This window comes from Odocoileus virginianus, chromosome 23 (genome assembly GCF_023699985.2).
Source record: "Odocoileus virginianus isolate 20LAN1187 ecotype Illinois chromosome 23, Ovbor_1.2, whole genome shotgun sequence".
NCBI classification, from domain to species: Eukaryota; Metazoa; Chordata; class Mammalia; order Artiodactyla; family Cervidae; genus Odocoileus; species Odocoileus virginianus.
Genome location: NC_069696.1, coordinates 43,624,093 through 43,645,441, shown reverse-complemented (window position 1 = coordinate 43,645,441; position 21,349 = coordinate 43,624,093). Strand labels below are relative to the sequence as shown.

At 35.5% G+C, this 21,349-nt stretch overlaps 1 protein-coding gene across 6 annotated transcripts in view; it reads right to left on the bottom strand.

The window, feature by feature from the left end:
• The window catches only part of CRY1 (cryptochrome circadian regulator 1), a 101,798-nt gene that overhangs the window by 12,866 nt on the left and 67,583 nt on the right, over positions 1-21,349 (bottom strand). For 4 of the 6 annotated variants that reach the window (XM_070454005.1, XM_070454003.1, XM_070454004.1 and 1 more), the window contains exons 3-12: positions 13,818-13,960; positions 11,292-11,476; positions 10,891-10,979; positions 10,218-10,358; positions 9,825-10,136; positions 8,777-8,928; positions 8,339-8,541; positions 8,141-8,236; positions 1,811-1,882; positions 1,631-1,734 (exon numbers count right to left, since the gene is read on the bottom strand). In XM_070454005.1, the coding sequence (XP_070310106.1) occupies positions 1,631-1,734; positions 1,811-1,882; positions 8,141-8,236; positions 8,339-8,541; positions 8,777-8,928; positions 9,825-10,136; positions 10,218-10,358; positions 10,891-10,979; positions 11,292-11,476; positions 13,818-13,960 (1,497 nt within the window). Of the gene's footprint in view, positions 1-23; positions 686-1,630; positions 1,735-1,810; positions 1,883-8,140; positions 8,237-8,338; positions 8,542-8,776; positions 8,929-9,824; positions 10,137-10,217; positions 10,359-10,890; positions 10,980-11,291; positions 11,477-13,817; positions 13,961-21,349 lie in introns of those variants that run through there. The other 2 variants (XM_070454006.1, XM_020883554.2) reach the window with 2 other exon arrangements.

The window sequence follows — 21,349 nt, the reverse complement described above, 5'->3', positions numbered from 1 at the left end:
AAAAAAAAATCAAGTACACAAGATTCCATATATGCATATACTTTAATAACATAGTCACTTCAGCTGTAATTGAACAAAGAAAAGGAGAACAAAAAGAACTTAACACATGATACTTCCACAACTTTGGGTCAAAACAGGCATACATGAAGCTTTAAAACATATATTGTATGTTAACAGAGCCTATAACTACTAGTTTTGATTATGCACATTTTAAAAACATTATTATCAAAGAGTGCAAAGTTAGATGTCAAGACAAACAATGATGTCAAGAAAAATTCTGTCTTAAAATTTTAACAAAGTCTTTTAAGAAAGTCTAAAAACCTCCTATTTTCCCACACTGACTCTCAAAACTTTGATTTTTTGTATCAGAATATATCAGTTAGCCACTTTAATTTTTACCATACATGAAAAATTATCAAAAATATATTGATGGGTCTATACTAATTGTGACTATTTATATTTACATTAAGCAAATTCTTTTACCAAGTTCTTTATATACAAATTACCATTTGTCCTATGTCAAATTTATTTAAAAAGTTAAAAACCACAGAAATGTTATTAGAAATAATGCATTTCAATACGTAACTGCTTTCCATCAATGAGGAACATTTTAAAATAATTTAACTGAAAAAGTATTGAACTTCCCACCAATTTCAGCTGCAACAGTATTCCTTCTGAATGTTTTCTGTGATGTAAGAAAAAAAAAAAACTGCGTAAAGCTTGATTGCAAGGAATGATAAAAATCTGATGAGTGTTTACTAACCATCAAGAAATTTACAGACTAATTAGGTTCACATTAAAAAAAACAGCAATGATTTAAAAAATGTGAACAGTTTAAAATAACTGAAGAAACAAAAGTCTTTCTGGCAAATGCACTGTATGAAATCTTTTCATATAAATTTAAATCATAAAACAGTATCCCAAAACCAATTGAACAGAATACAGGCATGGATTTTTGACATTTTGAAAAAGGACCAACATCAAAAAAAACTTAAGCTACCTATCAAACTGGAAATAATTTAGATTTCAGATCTATCACAATAGATAAATTTATAAACACTTAAGATATGAGGAAAAGTTCATAAAGGGATATTATTAATATCACTAAAAGTTAAAAGTCACTTTAATTGTTTTAGACTCTTGGTCACATAGGAAGGAAATGAAAAGGATGGTTTTTTCTGAGAAAAAATCTGAGCAGAACACCATAAGCTTTTCAGATTTGAAGATCATCAGTTCAGTGGACGTAAAACCGAGTATAGCACTGTGCCCAGTACAGGTGCATTGCTCCTGTCCCAGAACTAATTTTGTAACAATCACTGAAAAATTTATGCCTGGGACTTCCCTCGTGGTCCAGTGGTTAAAACTCCACACTCCCAATGCAGGAAGCCCAGGTTTGATCCTTGGCCAGAGATCTAAATCCCACAGCCACAGCTAAGAGTGAGCATGCCACAACTCAAGATCCTGCACGCTGCAACTAAGACCCAGAGCAGTCAAATAAATATGTTTTTAAAATTTATGCCCCAGATTCTCTGGTTTGAAAATAGAGATAAGCTCCATTTCGGAAATTATCTTAATTTATGTTGATTACACACTCTGGCTTAAGCAAGAAATAAAGCTGTAAAATATTTACCTAATTAGTGCTTTGTCGCTGGACTTTAGGACCAATACTCTGCATGTCCTCTTCCTGACTAGGACGTTTCCCACTGCCAAGACCAGTGCCTGTGGAGCTTCTTCCTACACATTTAAAAAAAAAGTATGTTTAAGATAGGAAAGGTGAAAAGAACAGTATGCTTGAATGCTTCATTCTTACCTTGCTTTAAAAGATGAGTTTGCTGACTGTCTCCATGAGCATAATGTAAAACACCACTCCCTTGAGTACAACCTGTTAGTATTTAAAAGACAGTTTTAAAAGACAGTAAAATCACTTAAGTAAATTCCAAGTTGTATGTATTAAGATTACAAATCTAATTTTTAGTATTTTTATTATGTTTTTTAGAATTAATCCACAATGCTTCATAAGAACCAAAAATCATATGCTCAAATCAGGAAAACTTAACTTGTCCTTAAATTCAGGGACACAGAAATGTTGACTATTCCAAGGAAAAATCACTGATAATCATTTTCTAAAAAACATTTCTTTACTGAATGACAATGACATGATCATGAAGGCAAAACATAGGGCATCAGTAAGATAAACATCCTTTCTTCACCTCCTCCTTTCTCAGTACCTATGTAAAACATACGTCCTTGGAGATAAGAGAATAAGCGTCTGTCAAATGACAGCTAACAGTTCACACAAGGAGGAGACACAGACGAAGGTGCTACCCACCCCACCATCTTCCAAGTAAAGTTTCCTAGTTCCTTTAGCTCTCAATGTTCTTCTCCCTTTTTTCCTATTGCATGGGGAGGCAGCATCTTAACAATTTATCACTTACTTCATTTATTTTTTTCCCTTTCCACACCCCCATTTAGACTCCAAGGTCTTTGTGGCTTTTATGTCTTCTGTTTTTTGAAAGCCTCACAGTACCTAGCTACAAAGTATGTTATTGGCAAATATTTATATATTTAGATTACTTTCAAATTTATTAATCCTACCATAAAACATCATGTATATACATTTGTGAAGTTAAATCATTCCAATTTAACTTGCTAACATGATTAGTTTTGCAGATAACTTCAAATATTGAATACAGATCTGAACTAAGAAAGAGTATGTACCACCACCCCCCAGTAGCCAGGTAACTGGAGTGTGTTGCTTTCTACCCCTCTGCTGCCTGCCTGTTAGCTCAGCATTTCACACAACTTCTGTCCATAAAACTCAAGTGTGGAGACAAAAGGCAGTCTGTGAACTGCATCAGAAATGTGATAGAACTTTTGAAATGATTCCTTGTTAAAGTTTATTTTAAATTGTAGGAGACTTTGAGAAAGAACATTTCTGAAGTACACTACCATCAACAGCAATAATTTGAATGTAGGCCAAACACATAATAAAATCTTTAGTTTTATAAACACTACACATGGCATTACATTTATAGGGGAGGCCCAGTGATACGGGAAGAGTATGAACTTTAGGACAAGTTAGACTTGGATCTGAATCTTAGCTCAGCTACTTACTAACTGTGGGATCATGGTTAAGTTACCTAACTCTTCTAGGCTTATTTCTCCAATCACAAAATGAGACTCCTACCACCACTTCTCCAGGATATTGTGAGTATGTGGCAAAAATTACTCATACACAAAAGTAGGCAGGTAAGATATGAGTGCTTTCATTCCTTTCACCCTAAGCTAACTGTTGCTCTCAAAAGTATGCAAAATATTTCTGAATTCAGAAGAGTTCAATTTGTTAAAAGATTTTATTTTTAATATCAAATTTTGAGCATCTGACATAAAAAAAAAAAAGACCTGGAGCTGACTGTGACTCAGATCATGAACTCCTTATTGCCAAATTCAGATTGAAATTGAAGAAAGTAGGGAAAACCACTAGACCATTCAGGTATGACCTAAATCAAATCCCTTATGATTAAACAGTGGAAGTGACAAATAGATTCAAGGGATTAGATCTGATAGACAGAGTGCCTGAAGAACTATGGACGGAGGTTTGTGACATTGTACAGGAGGCAGGGATCAAGACCATCCCCAAGAAAAAGAAATGCAAAAAGGCAAAATGGTTGTCTGAGGAGGCCTTACAAAATAGCTGAGAAAAGAAGAGAAGCAAAAGGCAAAGGAGAAAAGGAAAGATATACCCATCTGAATGAAGAGTTCCAAAGAATAGCAAGGAGAGATAAGAAAGCTTTCCTCAGTGATCAGTGCAAAGAAATAGAGGAAAACAACAGAATGGGAAAGACCAGAAATCTTTTCAAGAAAATCAGAGATACCAAGGGAACATTTCATGTAAAGATGGGCACAATAAAGGACAGAAATGATATGGACCCAACAGAAGCAGAAGATAATAGGAAGAGGTGGCAAGAATACACAGAAGAACTATACAAAAAAGATCTTCACGACCCAGATAACCACGATGATGTGCTCACTCATCTAGAGTCACACATCCTGGAATGTGAAGTCAGGTGGGCCTTAGGAAGCAACACTACAAACAAAGCTAGTGGAGGTGATGGAATTTCAGTTGAGCTATTTCAAATCCTAAAAGATGATGCTGTTAAAACGTGCTGCACTCAATATGCCAGCAAATCTGGAAAACTCAGCAGTGGCCAAAGGACTGGAAAAGGTCTGTTTTCATTCCAATCCCAAAGAAAGGCAATGCCAAAGAATGCTCAAACTACCACACAATTGAACTCATCTCACACACTGGCAAAGTAAAGGTCAAAATTCTCCAAGCCGGGCTTCAACAGTACGTGAACCGTAAACTTCCGGATGTTCAAGCTGGTTTTAGAAAAGGCAGAGGAACCAGAGATCAAATTGCCAGTATCCACTGGATCATTGAAAAAGCAAGAGAATTCCAGACAAACATCTACTTCTGCTTTACTGACTACACCAAAGCCTTTGACTGTGTGGATCACAACAAACTGTGGAAAATTCTTAGAGAGATGGGAATACCAGACCACCTGTCTTGCCTCCTGAGAAATTTGTATGCAGGTTAAAACTGGACATGGAACAACAGACTGATTCCAAATCAGGAAAGGAGTATGTCAAGGCTGTATATTGTCACCCTGCTTATTTAATTTATATGCAGAGTACATCATGAGAAATGCTAGACTGAATGAAGCACAAGCTAGAATCAAGTTGCTGGGAGAAATATCAATAACCTCAGATATGCAGTGACACCACCCTTTATGGCAGAAAGCGAAGAAGAAATAAAGAGCCTCTTGATGAAAGTCAAAGAGGAGAGTGAAAAAGTTGGCTTAAAGCTCAGCATTCAGAAAACTAACATCATGGTGTCTGGTCCTATCACCTCATGGCAAATAGATGGGGAAACAATGGAAACAGTGAGAGACTTTATTTGGGGGGGGGGGCTCCAAAATCACTGCAGATGGTGACTGTAGCCATGAAATTAAAAGACGTTTGCTCATTGGAAGAAAAGCTATGACCAACCTAGACAGCATATTATTTTTTTTTCTTCCATTTATTTTTATTTGTTGGAGGCTAATTACTCTACAACATTGCAGTGGTTTTTGTCATACATTGAAATGAATTAGCCATGGATTTACACGTATTCCCCATCCCGGTCCCCCCTCCCACCTCCCTCTCCACCCCATCCCTCTGGGTCTTCCCAGTGCACCAGTCCTGAGCACTTGTCTCATGCATCCAACCTGGGCTGGTGATCTGTTTCACCCTAGATATACATGTTTTGATGCTGTTCTCTTGAAACATCCCGCCCTCGCCTTCTCCCACAGAGTCCACAAGTCTGTTCTATACATCTGAGTCTCTTTTTCTTTTTTTGCATATAAGGTTATCGTTACCATCTTTCTAAATTCCATATATATGTGTTAGTATACTGTAATGGTCTTTATCTTTCTGGCTTACTTCGCTCTGTATAATGGGTTTCAGTTTCACCCATCTCATTAGAACTGATTCAAATGAATTCTTTTTGATGGCTGAGTAATATTCCATGGTGTATATGTACCACAGCTTCCTCATCCATTCGTCTGCTGATGGGCATCTAGGTTGCTTCCATGACCTGGCTATTATAAACAGTGCTGCGATGAACATTGGCGTGCACGTGTCTCTTTTGGATCTGGTTTCCTCAGTGTGTATGCCTAGAAGTGGTATTGCTGGGTCATATGGCAGATCTATTTCCAGCTTTTTAAGAAATCTCCACACTGTTTTCCATAGTGGCTGTACTAATTTGCATTCCCACCAACAGTGTAAGAGGGTTCCCTTTTCTCCACACCCTCTCCAGCATTTATTGCTTGTAGACTTTTGGATAGCAGCCATCCTGACTGGTGTATAATGGTACCTCATTGTGGTTCTGATTTGCATTTCTCTGATAATGAGTGATGTTGAGCATCTTCTCCTGTGTTTTTTTGCCATCCGTATGTCTTCCTTGGAGAAATGTCTGTTTAGTTCCCTGGCCCATCTTTTGATTGGGTCATTTATTTTTCTGGAGTTGAGCTGGAGGAGTTGCTTGTATATTTTTGAGATTAATCCTTTGTCTGTTGCTTCATTTGCTATTATTTTCTCCCAATCTGAGGGCTGTCTTTTCACCTTACTTATAGTATCCTTTGTTGTGCAAAAGCTTTTAAGTTTCATTAGGTCCCATTTGTTTATTTTTGCTTTTGTTTCTAAAATTCTGGGATGTGGGTCATAGAGGATCCTGCTGTGATTTATGTCGGAGAGTGTTTTGCCTATGTTCTCCTCTAGGAGTTTTATAGTTTCTGGTCTTACATTTAGATCTTTACTCCATTTTGAGTTTATTTTTGTGTATGGTGTTAGAAAGTGTTCTAGTTTCATTCTTTTACAGGTGGTTGACCAGTTTTCCCAGCACCACTTGTTAAAGAGGTTGTCTTTTTTCCATTGTATATCCTTGCCTCCTTTGTCGAAGATAAGGTGACCATAGGTTCGTGGATTTATCTCTGGGCTTTCTATTCTGTTCCATTGATCTATATTTCTGTCTTTGTGCCAGTACCATACCTAGACAGCATATTAAAAGCAGAGACATTACTTTGCAATAAAGATCCATCTAGTCAAAGCTATGGTTTATCCAGTAGTCATGGATGGATGTGAGAGTTGGACTATAAAGAAAGCTGAGCACTGAAGAATTGATGCTTTTGAACTGTGGTATTGGAGAAGACTCTTGAGAGTCCCTTGGACAGCAAGGAGATCCAACCAGTCCATCCTAAAGGAAATCCGCCTTGAATATTCACTGGAAGGACTGATGCTGAAGCTGAAAGTCCAATACTTTGGCCACCTCATGTGAAGAATGGACTCATTTGACACAGATTATAGAACAGACTTTTGGACTCTGTGGGAGAAGGCGAGGGTGGGATGTTTCAAGAGAACAGCATCGAAACATGTATATTTATTATCTAGGGTGAAACAGATCACCAGCCCAGGTTGGATGCATGAGACAAGTGCTCGGACCTGGTGCACTGGGAAGACCCAGAGGGATCGGGTGGAGAGGGAGGTAGGAGGGGGGATCGGGATGGGGAATACATGTAAATCCATGGCTGATTCATGTCAATGTATGACAAAAACCAGTACAATATTGTAAAGTAATTAGCCTCCAACTAATAAAAAACAAATAAAATTAAAAAAAAAAAAGAATGGACTCATTTGAAGATACCCTGATGCTGGCAATGATTGAAGGTGGAAGGGGAAGGGGATGACAGAGGATGAGATGGTTGGATGGCATCACCGACTCAATAGACATGAGTTTGAGTAAGCTCCGGGAGTTGGTGGTATACAGGGAAGCCTGGCATGCTGCAGTCCATGGGGTTGCAAAGAGTCGGAAACGACTGAGCAACTGAACTGATTTTTGGTTAGAACATTTGAAAATTGAGATGTCCAATACATTCTGACTTCACATGTATTAAGAATACGGTGGCAAAGAACTATATATATATGTGTGTATATATATATATATATCACAAAGAAAACCATTACAGACCAGGCTTTGTAAGGAAAAACTCATGTGCAAAATGACTAGCGTCACTATGCATGTATATGATAAATCTTTTGTCCACATTCCCAGGGCCTCTGACCCTCTTAATTAATTACCTTATAGTTAATATATACTTCAAGAGAATAAAAAATAATGGGCATTATGAAAATACGACATCTGAGTTTCATTTTATCGTTAATATTGCTCTCCTCATTCAGCTTGCAAGATCTTTTACCCAAATTCCACTATACGTAATGATATTTTCCATCTCCGTTGTTGTTTTTCAGTCGCTAAGTCATGTCTGACTCTTTTGCAACCCCATGGACTGTAGCCCCCTAGGCTCCTCTGTCCATACGATTTTCAAGGCAAGAACACTGAGTGCATTGCCATTTCCATCTCTAAAATGTCACTAATGGAGTAAGGGAGTGTGTATGTGTGTACATGTACGCATATATACAAGGAACCTATTACACAAATTTTAGATAGAATTTAAAAAACATATTATAGTGAGGTACAATAAACAATATATTTTATTATTAATCTCTCTCTGTTACTAAGTACAGAAATTTCCTTTTTACTTACTTGCATTGCTGCTACAACCTGGGATATTTTCTCCAGGAGAATACCCCATGAGGCCTCCATTCCCATTAGGATTAGATGGCACTGAAGCAAGAAGACCTAAAGGGAAAAAATTTCCTATTAAGTTATGATCAAGATGAAATTCAAGGATGGGGACATAAACAGCTGCCTTAGAACAATCAAAGGCATTTTCTGACATACCAAGTCCTCTGTATCGTGAAAGCTGCTGATAGATCTGTTTCATCCTCTCAATATTCAAACGGCTTGCCTCAGCGTGGTTCACCATTGGTTTAGGATAATTAACTCCTATCAAACATTTGGCTACCTTTTGAATACCTTCTGGTGCATTCCAGGGATCATAGATATATTTTGCAGGGAAGCCTCTTAGAACAGGCAAATAACGCCTTTTAGGAAAAGGAAGAAAAATTATTAATAAAATGAACTGTAAGCAAATTATAACACACTATTTAATAGCTATGAATGACCCAAATCAAATCAATACCATTTAAATGATTTGTTACCCTTTTCCTCATCTCTGCTGCCCATCAGGAGTGGGGAATACCTTAAGCGTTGTTTAAGTATGACAAGCTCTTCCTGGATTAGCTATTCCAAACTGAATAATAATCATCCTTGATTTACCTGATATAGTCTCCATTGGGATCTGTTCTCCTACCAAAACCAACAGGGCAATAGCAGTGAAAAAACTGTTGGAAAAAGGAACTACAAGACAGCCACATCCAACTTCCAGCATTTATGCTCCAATCTGCATCAAGAAGTAATTCTTCAAATACCTTCAGAAGTAATGGTAATCAATTAGTTTGCACACACATATTTCTCAAAGCAAGCATTTTCCAGGTCTCTGAAGATCAAAAGTCAAGGTAAAGAAAATCTAGCACTGAACTATAAAATTAAACATTCCAAAGTTAGTTTCCTTATCTATGTTCTATCCTATAAAGAGTTATTTCAGGGAAAGAACATATTACTATACAGATTTCTGAATAGAATTTGCCATTGTAAGCTTGGCAGTGCTATTGGAAAGGGGAGGGTAAAAATTATTCAAGTCATTGATTTAAAAGGGTAAGTTAGGATATGGGAAGTTTTTTTTTTAAAAAAAGGAAAGAAAAAGTAGTAAACACTTTCAAGAAAGCAAAAATACTACCAAATAAACCACCAAAAAACACTTGGAAGCTTGGTACATTGGTCTACATAACGGGAACAATCAAATACAAATGACCTTTAAGATTTAATTAAAATTATGGAATCTAAATTTGGGATTCCTTGATCCAAAAGGGAAACAGAATTAGTTATTTTTATAAATTCATTAAGTGTGTGCTATGCATCTATCTCATGTACGACTTGATGCTAGGAAATAGAGATGTAAGAAACCATAGGATCAGAAATGGTCTTTGGAAAGGGGAAATTTATGATATAGATAGGAAGGTAAAACATATTTAAGTCCTCTTATATATACCCATAAGATGATGTCACAGAATGTAGTATGCATCACATTACATAATAAGACTAAAAAGCTATGGTGTTGAAGTGAGGCAACACCATATATATATAAGGTATATATATATAAGGTATAAGGTATAGAAAATATAAGATATAGAAAATATAAGGTATAGAAAAAGGTATAGAGTTCTTCAAAATAAAGCCATGCTCCATTAGTTGGAAGAAAACTTACCTTCATTCCTTCTTCCCAACTAATCCACAGGTCACCTCGTGTCAGGAAACAAGCAACTGCATGTCTGGCTAAATGATGAATCCAACCCTCCTGACGAAGCTGCGTCATGATGGCATCAATCCATGGAAAGCCTGTCCGTCCTTCTGCCCATTTTGCTAAAGCCTCAGGATTCTTATCCCATGGAATCTGAACACAAATGGGATTTCCTTCCATTTTGTCAAAGCGTGGATTATTTGTTGCTGCTGTATAGAAAAATTCACGCCATAATAGTTGCCCATAAAGGGAAAGGGGAGGGGAACTGTTCTTCTTTACCTAAGATTAAAAAGCAAAGAAGTATTATCAGCAATTTTTTTAAAGTATTTTTTAAAAATAAGCTCCAGTTCTAGATAATACCTTTTTGTAGAGATCTGTCAGTTTGAAATAAAAGAGTCGACATGACAAACAACCAAATCGGAGATAAGGACTGAGTCCAGTAGGGCTAGCGAGCAGGGAATTTGCATTCATTCGAGGTCTTTCAAAGTTCGCCACCCAAGCCTGAAAAAAACACAGAGAAAATTATGCTAACTGCCTTTTCCATTTTAAAAGACTGTTTGAAATTGAGCTTTTCAAGAATGTTACATAATCCTTGGGGAATAAAATCTCATTTTTTCAGCCACAAATGACAAGTTTTAATAAAAAACAAGATAAAAGTGAGCATTCTTTTGTTTTAGTCAACCTCATGCGGCAAATTCCTAACACAAGGTTGAGAGCACCTTCAACCTGTCTTTCTGACACTGAGATAAATGTGAAACAGAAGAACTCTATCCTAGCTTTAAAGTCATCAGATACCAGCTTACACAGAAAGCATAGAGGGGCAGTACTGATAGTAGCTAAAGAGGAAATAATCAGAAGAGGAGGGAGAAGGGTATTTAAATGAAGACAGTTGCTAATCTTCAATTACATTTGTGCTATTTTAATTATTTCTCTTAATCCTTTTCAACAGCCTATTTTTTTGTTTTTAAAAAAAGAGTGAAATTATTTTTAAAATGACAGTTTGACAATATAAACATCATCTCTACTATCATACTTTTCTTTCCAAATGCCTTTCCAAACGTGTAAGTGCTTCAGTTTCTCCACCTGGCCACACTGCAGAGGGTAAGCCATCTGTATCAAAACCTAAAAAAAAAAAGGAAATGGAAAAAGATGTGACAGCATAAAAATGAAATGATGGCTCTGGATAGGTCCTCACAGATAGATTATATATAACATGGTCTCTATCCTTTAAGACATATATCTTAAGGTGATAAAGACAGACCATGAATTAATAGCATACATAAATAATACACAGATTCATCACTTTTTAGTTGAAGCTTTCTTTTTCCTCCTTTCTTTTCCTTTTAGTGCAAAATACATATCAAATTAGAAGTGGGATTTTTTTTAATGGTTTATTAACTCTCAAGCTCCACATGTATTATTGCTTACACCTACCTAGTTCTTCCAGTGACGGGACTCCGTATTTCTCATCATGGTCATCAGACAGAGGAGTTGTGCACTTTTCTATCACTTCTGAAGTAATTGTCTCTACTGGTATTTCTAGTGGTTCCATTTTGCTGATGAGGGTCTGGAATCTTTTATAGGTAAGGGGTGGTTGACCACCATTTAGTTCTATGATCCTATTACAAAAGTTAGTAAAATGCTGTTAGTATGTTAAAAAGGACAATATAATTTGATAAACTTTGAAAAGTCTTAAAATCAGAAAATTAAATGAAGATAGTAAAAATGAAAACAAAAATGAAAAATCACTTCTATTTTCTATTGTGTATGTTTTTGTTAAATGTCAACGTATGTATCTTACGTATATCTTTTATATTTAATTCTGATCAATAATTTCTCAATTAAGTAATACTAAAAGGAAAGAGCCTTGCCAATGGTAATCTGAATTAGATACAATTTGGGAGTAACCCATTATTCTTTTTCATGATAGCCATCTGCACTTAAGACTTCAAGGAGAATGTTAGCTTCTTATAGGACCAAGAAACTTGTTAAAACAATTAACAAATCTAAAAATCATTCTCTTCATTTTATAGACATCTATTAGATGTTGAAAATATACAGCATGCAAATATCAAAACTTTGGTGACAAAGAAAATTAAGCATATATGAGTGGAAAAAACAAGTGGGTAATAAGCCTAAAGGCAAAAACAAAAAAATAATATATATGGAAATATAAAAATATTTTGCAACACAGCTCAAAGAACCTTGTAATCATCAATAAAAACTAAACCAGGCCAATATTATATCAAAGAGTAATTAGCAAGTTTTATTAATTAGGATCCTATATTACTATAGTGATAATTATTTGGTATTTTCTATTGTGCATGTTTTTGTTAAATGTTAGCATATGTATCTTATGTATATATATATTTTTCTTATGTATATATTTTATATTTAATTCTGATCACTAATTTCTCAATTAAGTAATACTAGAAACAAAGAGCCTTGCCAATGGCATTTACTGCCAAATTAGATACAATTTGGGAATAACCAATTATTCTTTTTAACTATAGCCATTTGCATACTAGCATTTAGGCTTCATAAAAAATTATTGGTAAAATTACACTTTATCATTTTATGGATCAGAAACTGAAGCCTCAAGAGAATTTAATAAACTAGTCAAGGTCACATAACTAATAAATAGCAAATCGAGATTTTCTTAATCCAAATAGAATAAAGTTTTCTCTATACCACATATAATGGTGAATCAATTATATGTATGGAAAGTAACCACCATAAAAACTATGCTCTGCTTTTAGAAATTTTGCTTTGATATAATTCTTTGAGTTTATACCTAGGATCATAATGATAACTGTCCACTATAATGATCTACAATGATATTACTGAGGACATTATATAACAGAAGCAAAATAAAAATCTTAGAATAGATATTTTCTATATGCTACATTTTTATATGATAGATTTATATAGTAAATATTCACATTCAGTCTAACAAACAATCCAGTTTTATACATAACACTGAGCTTCCCACTTTAAGCAACTGCCCTTATTTTGTTTTGCCTCCTTGCTATCAGCTCTCTAAGGTTAAGAAATATGGTAGACGAGCAGGCAACTTTATTATCAAAGGATATATGACTTCTGGTTTAATAGGAAGTAAGACTCTTGCCTCAATCAAACCACAATTTTTTGTACAACTGGAAAAGTGGAATAAAATAGCTTGTCATGTTACAGAATTAGCTTTATTATTTTGATAAAATGTGAAAATAACTTAAAAAAGTAAAATAAAAGGTACATAAATTATGAGATTTCAGCACTTGGAAGGATGACAGTATGCCAAAGGTTAATGTTAACAATATCTTATGAATCCTGAAATCTTACAGCACGTATTAAAAAAACTTCCTAAATTTAACCTAGACCACAGAATCTCTGTTGGACAAAGCATCATAAAAGACTGGTATTTCATGAAGTATGCTTTGAGAAATAAGATATCATACCATTGTTCAGAGGACTACCTAATATTACATACAATTTGCATATGAACTCAAAATTCAAACAGACTAGATATACATACATAAAATAATTTATGACAAGCATGTAAAATATACCAAGGCACTTGATGGCTATGTATCATATAAACTATAAAATTAATATTGCTGAGAGCCCAGAATGGCAAGTTAGTAGGCTGAGCTAGAACAGTCAAAGATAATTTTGTGATTCTTTTAATAGTTTTGGAACTGAAATTCTGAGTATTTTTATCTTATGCACTTATGTCTGTAATTTTGGCGTCTGTCTTTGGGTAAACAAAAATTACAGAAGCTAAATAAAATGCTACAGGTTTGAATTAATTTAATTCTCCACAATTCTATTATGCATGTTTTTATTTTCACTTTTGAACTTAAGTCCCACAGTACACTGTCGTTGTACTTAATACCACTTAAATGTACACTTCAAAATGGTTAAAATGACAAATACTATGTTATGTGTATAAAAAAATCTTACTTGTCTAGATCATATAATGTGTGTGATATTCGTACAATTACTTCTACTCCAGCTTCAGTAGCCAGTTTCTTAATAGCTGCATCTCGTTCCTTTCCAAACGGCTCAGAATCATATTCAATTGAAAGTTTAGTAATGTTCCATTCCTAAAGTAAGAGAAAGGAGCAAAAACATACATAAATTCTAATGATTATTCTTTCTACTATAACACAGGCTGGAAAAAAATGAAAAGCTCCAACTCCACATATCAAATGATTATACTACTTTGAATATACAGAAAGAAAATGCACAATTTATAAATTCAAAATTATGTAAATCAGAAATGCGTACTCACTAAATTTCAGGCATTATGCTAGGCATTATACAAACTAGCAACATGCTTAACCTAAGCTTCCTACATTAAATGTGTTTGTATAGCACTTTACTTGTTCAAATAATTTACACTTACATTATCTCATTTGTTACTCAAAATAACCCTCAGAGTTTGGCACTTTGGTTGCTAACTCCATTTTGCAGATAAGATTATGTTGAAAATTCAAGAATTTGTTCAAGTTAAGAGAGAGCCATATACCTGAATTTATGTCTATTGATTCTAAGACTTGGTTCTTTTTTTTAAAAAACTGGAGTATAATTGCTTTACAGTGTTGTGTTATTTTCTGCAGTACAACCACAGGCATCAGCTATCCTCCCTCCTTCCTGTGTCTCCGTTCCACCCACTCCCTTACCCTCCCAGTCCAGGTCATCACAGAGGACTGAGCTGACCGCTTCCCATCAGCTACCTGCTTTACACATGGCAGTGTACACATGTCGGTGCTACTCTCTCAATTCACTCCACTCTCTCCTCCCCACCTTGTGTCTGTAAGTCCACTCTCCATGTCTGTGTCTCTATTCCTGCCCTGCAAATAGGTTCATCAGTAACATTTTTCTAGATTCCACAAATATGGATTAATATACGATATTTGGTTTACTCTTTCTGACTTAACTTCACTCCATGACATTCTAGGTTCATCCCCATCACTACATATGACCCAATTTTGTTCCTTTCTATGGCTGAGCAATATTCCATTGTATATATGTACCACATTTTCTTTATCCATTTATCTGTTGATGGACATTTAGGTTGCTTCCATGTCCTAACTACTATTAATATAAACCTCTGACAGTTAATGTGGCACAAGCTGCTCTGCTGAGGTATTGTTTTACAATGTTTTACTTCTGATTATCAAGAAGTGTTAACTATGGAAAATACAAACACACGTATAACAAGAGCAGATACTGTGTGCCAGGTGCTGTATTAGTAAGTCCTGTAAACCTTCTTATAATCACTTTCAGTGAAGAGACTGTGACTTAATGGAATTAAGTGATTTCCCAGGGGGGTAGTAAAGTTTTATTGTTTTTTAAATTCTAAAATCTACTCTGATATACCTTACAAATAAAAAAAAATTCACCTGTCATTCTACCATTATTTAACTGATTATATAGTTAAGAAGTTGTACTTCTCCAAACCTGTATAGATTAGACAAGGGCTATTTCCAATAGTGAGTTTTTTTTTTTAAGTTGCTATTATAAACCTTTCACTATATACCTTTATACATAAATCTTAAACATTTTGGGACATTTGTCTCATTTTTTTCTAGAAATAATTTTTTGAAACACAATTAATGAATACAATAAATTACATTTAAAATTTTGACAGACACTGGCAAATTTTCCACCAGATATCCTGCACCAATTTACACTCTCAGTAGTAGTACACCAGTATTTTAAAAACCACTAATATAAACACACAGCATACACAGGAAAATAATACCTCATTTAAAATTTTTTCATTTCTTGAAAGTCTTGGAGAATGCATACAAAGTTGTCAATAGCTGTTATCTTTGCAGAGTAGAATTTAGGAATATAAATAATTATTTTACACCATGTTGTATTGTTCATATTTGTTAAGTACAATCATGTACTGTTTTTGAAATTTAAAAATGAAATTAAAATGAGAATAGGAAAGAAAGCGTTATATTTCTTTGTTTTATAGCGAGAGGCAGTATAGAGTAATAGTTAAAAAACAAAGGATCTGAAGTCAAACTTCTCAAGTTCAAAGACTGGTTCAACTATCTGTGCAAATTTCTAAACCTTCCATGCCTGTTTCCTTATCTTAAGATGGGTAGCATGTAAGTGTGCTTAGAGAATACCTAGTATATAACAAACATTATGTGTTTATTAGAGTAAAATGAAAAAAATAACATTTTTTTTTTGTTGTTGTGAAAAGATTAAATTGAGAAAAGATTAAATGAGACAATGTATGTAAATTATTTGGAAGAGAAAAGATGGTGATGCTGGGAAAGACAGAGGGCAGGAGAAGAGGGTACCGAAGGATGAGATGGTTGGATGGCACCACCAGCTCAGTGGACATGAGTTTGAGCAAGCTCTGGGAGGTAAGTGAAAGACAGAGAAGGCTGGCGTGCTGCAGTTTACTGGGTCATAGAGTTGGACACGACTTAGCAACTGAACAACAACAATGTAAATTGTTGAGTACATAGTTAAGTCCTCAATGAATGACAGCTGTTATTACTGTTGTTACTAGCCATCTGTGTATTTTTTTCTTTATGAATTGCAGCTTATGTTTGCTTAGGTTTCTATTGCAATTAATTCTCTTATGGATTTGTACACTCCTTTTTTTAATGACAAACTTTGTCACATATGTCACTTCCTAAATAGTCTGTAATTCTACGATTTTTTTTTGACAAATAATTTTTTAGTTTTTGGTTAGTAAATGTTGGAGCTTAAAACAAGTCAGTAACAGTTCCTCCCCTTTTCCCTTTTTGAAGAGGAAGGGAAATATGTCAGAAAACTAAACGTAAGAATATAACCCACCGAGTCTTCCCATGCAATTGAAAGAAAAACAAAAGTAAACCAATGAGACCTAATCAAACTTACAATCTTGTGCACAGCAAAGGAAACCATAAACAAAATGGAGACAGCCTACAGAGCAGGAGAAAATTTTGCAAATGATACAATCGACAAGGGCGTAATTTCCAAAATATACAAACAGTTCATATAACTCAATATAAGAAAAAACAACGCAATTAAAAAACTGGCAGAAGACCTATAACAGACATTTCTCCAAACAAGTAATACAAATGGCCAATAGGTACATGAAAAGATATTCAACATTGTTATTAGAGAAATACAAATCTAAATCTAAACTACAATGAGGTACCACCTCACACTGATTTTGCTGGTTAAAATGGCCATCATTAAAATGTCTACAAATAAATACTGGCAAGGATATGGTTTTTCCAGTAGTCATGTATGGATGTGAGAGTTGGACTGTAAAGAAAGCTGACCGCCGAAGAATTGATGCTCTTGAACTATGGTGATGGAGAAGACTCTTGAGAGTCCCTTGGACTGTAAGGAAATCCAACCAATCCATCCTGAAGGAAATCTGTTCTGAATATTCATTGGAAGGACTGATGCTGAAGCTGAAACTCCAATACTTTGACCACCTGATGAGAAGAACTGACTCATTGGAAGAGACGCTAATGCTGAGAAAGACTGAAGGCGGGAGGAGAAGGGGACAACAGAGGATGAGATGGTTGAATGGCATCACCGACTGATGGACATGAGTTTGAGTAAGCTCCGGGAGTTGGTGAAGGACAGAGAAGCCTGGCATGCTGCAGTCCATGGGGTCGCAAAGAGTCGGACACGACTGAGCGACTGAACGGAACTGAACTGGAGAGAATATGGAGAAAAGGGAACCCTCTACACTGTTGGTGGGAATGTAATTTGGGATAGCCACTATGGAAAACAGTATGGAAGTTCCTCAGGAAACTGAAAATAGAATTACCATATGATCCAGTGATGCCTCTCCTGAGCATATATCCAGACAAAACTCTAATGAAAAAGACAGACCCATGTTCACAGAACCCATGTTCACAGCAGCACTACTCAGAATAGCCCACACACAGAAACAACCTAATCGCCCATCGATAAATGGATGGATGAAGAAGATGTGGTACACATATACAAGGGAATACTACTCAGTCATAAAAACAACAAAATAATGCCATTTGCCCTCATTATGGATACAACTAGAGATTATCATACTAAGTGAAGCAAGTCAGAAAGAGAAAGACAAATACCATACATATCACTTATGTGTGGAATCTAAAATATGATAAAATGAATCTATCTACAAAACATAAACATACTCATGAGCACAGAGAACATACTTGTGGCTGCCAAGGGGGACGAGGTTAAGGGAAGGATGGAGTGGGAGACTGGGGTCAGCAGATGTCAGCTATTATATCAGAATGGATGAACAACCAGGTCCTACTGTATAGCACAGAGAACTATATTCAGTATTCTATGATAAACCATAATGGAAAAGAGTATATAAAGAAGAATGTATACAACTGAATCATTTTATGGTATAGCAAAAATTAATACAACACTGTAAATCATATATATATATGTATACACACCACATTACTAGTAAAGCTGAACTGGAAGAACTATATTAGGTTTAAGTACAGGTAAGCTTACAGATTTTTCACCACTGAATTAAACAGATTGAGCTACCCAAGGCTAAACAGCACGTTCCTTTTAGTGTGGGCTGCCCCTATAAAATTTATCACATGGAAGAAAGGAATGGGACATGTACTCTCTGCAACTGAAGAGGTGAAAAGGTATGATCTGACCAATACTCACCTAACTCTTTCTATTAAACTCACCAGTGAGATCATTCACTTCTTCCCTGGGGATAAATTAGTGGACATCTCTCCACAAGAAAAATGAAAAGCTAGGGAAGAGAAGGTCCCCCAAATATTAAATGTATTCTTTCATATTCCAAGTATCTATTAAAATTCTTAGCTCCTATTGTAGGTCCCTCCATCCTAGCACTTACTGAAGATTGGCAACACAGAGGGAAGTAAATAATTAAATATATATACTATCAGGAAAAAAAGGATGTTATGACAGATAATATGGGGGTGAGGCTAAGCTAGTAAGTTAGTTATCTACTATTAATTACACTAGCTAGACTTTCAGTAAAGTGGTGAAAAGTAAATATCCCTGCTTTGTTCTCTATCTCAGGTGTAAAGCATGTTTCACCATTAAGTATGCCATTAGCTATGTTTCTGTGGATAGCCTTTACCAAGTTGATATTCAGCAATTTTCTATTGCTAGTTTGCATAAAGGTTTCTAAAAAATTACAAATGGGTGTTGACTACTGTCAAATGCTTTTCTTTATCACTAGAATAATAATACCTTTTCCTTTACTAATAGGGTGTATTAATTTATTATTTTATAACGTTGAACCAACTTTGTATTCGGGAAATAAACTCCATTGATCATGCTGCTGCTGCTGCTAAGTTGCTTCAGAGTGTCCGACTCTGTGCGACCCCATAGACAGCAGCCCACCTGGCACCCCCGTCCCTGGCATCCTCCAGGCAAGAACACTGGAGTGAGTTGCCATTTCCTTCTCCAATGCATGAAAAGTGAAAAGTGAAAGTGAAGTCGCTCAGTCATGTCCGACTCTTTGCAACCCCATGGACTGCAGCCTACCAGGCTCCTCCGTCCATGGGATTTTCCAGGCAAGAGTACTGGAGTGGGGTGCCAGTGCCTTCACCATGGTGCAGTATTATTTTAAAATATTGTTAAATTCTCTTTCTTAATATATTAAGGATATCTGAGTTTGTGTTTATGGGGGACACCTGGCTATACTTTTATTCTTTCTTGAAAGTTCTTCATCAGATTTTGCTATCAGAGTTATGCTGCCCTCATAAACAAGTTCAGTGTTCCCAATATTATCCTGTTTCCTGGAAGAGTGTTATAAGACTGGTATTCTTTCTTTCTTAAACATGTGATATTTCTTAATTTCTTAAATATGTGATAGAATTAATAAGCCATCTGGGACCCGGAGTTTTACTTATTGGAAGGTTTTTGATTATAAATTCAGTTTTGTAAAGAGAGGGCTATTCAACTTTTCTTTTTTTTCTTCTGAAATTTTAAGAAGTTGCACTTTTCAAGAGTATTTTTCATTTCATCTTAGTTGTAATAATATATTGACATTCAGTTCACTTCAGTCGCTCAGTCGTGTCTGACTCTCTGCAACCCCATGGACTGCAGCATGCCAGGGTTCCCTGTCCATCACCAACTCCCGGAGATTACTCAAACTCATGTCCATAGCTTCAACTAGACAGACCTTTGTTGGCATAGTAATGTGTCTGCTTTTTAATATGCTGTCTAGGTTGGTCATAGCTTTTCTTTCAAGGAGCAAGCGTCTTTTAATTTCATGGCTGCAGTCACCACCTGCAGTGATTTTGGAGTCCAAAAAAACAAAGTCTGTCACAGTTTTCTTTGTTTCCCCATCTATTTGCCATGAAGTGACGGGACTGGATGCCATGATCTTAGTTTTCTGAATGTTGAGTTTTAAGCCAACTTTTTCTCTCTCCTCTTTCACTTTTATCAAGAGGCTCTTTAGTTCTTTTGTTCATATTGACACTATGTTCTTTAGTTTATATTGACATTATGACATTTATAATACCCTTTATGTTTTTAAAGTTTAGAGACAATCTAGTGATGTCCCCTTTTTTATTCTTGATAAAGGTAATTTGTGTTTTCTCCCTTTTGGGCCCTGATCAGTATTGATAACAGTTTGTCAATTTTACTAATCTTTTCAAGAGAAAACTGAACTCTGACTCCGAGTTCAATCAGGTGACAGAAACCACATTAGTAATTTGAACAGGGAAAATTTAATCTGAAGAACTGTCAGCAAGTAAAAGGTGGTCGACAATGGTAAGGAGTAGAAGAGGAGTTAAGGCTATACTGTCCAATACAGTAGATAACCACTAGGCACAGAAGCAGCTTCTGAGTATTTGAAATGTGGCTAGTTGGAATACAGACATCCTATAAGCATAAAATATACTCTGGATTTCAAAGACTTCATATTAATATAAAAAAGGTTAAAACAGTATAGTTGTTTTATATTGATTTTATATTGAAAGATAGTATTTTAGATATACTATGTTAAAGAAAATATAAATAAAAGAAAATTAACTTCATGTTTTTCTTCTTACTTTTTAAAATATAGATGTTAGAAAATTTTAAATTACACATGTCTGTTGGATAGTACTGTTCTAAGCAGCTACCACCTCTAAATGAAGGGACAATAATTAAGCAATGAATTAAGAAAGTTTTCTTTCTTCCCTGGCTGAGATTCACACCTCATTATGAACGAGGTGTGCTGCCTCAGGTACAACCATCCCTATAGAGAAGAAGCCTGCCAAGGGGCTAAGACCACCAGGGAAGCCTCTGATAAACTGTCTTTAAATGAAGAGTTTAATACAGACTATTTACATTTAATATAATTACTGATACAGCTGTGCTTAATTTTACCATGTTGGTAAGCTGTCCTTTGGTTCACCTTTTCGTTTACTCCCCTGTGCTCCCTTGTGCTCGGTCGCCCAGTCATGTCAGATTCTGTAGCCCCATGGATTATAGTCCTGCAGGTTCCTCTGTCCATGGGGTTTCGCAGC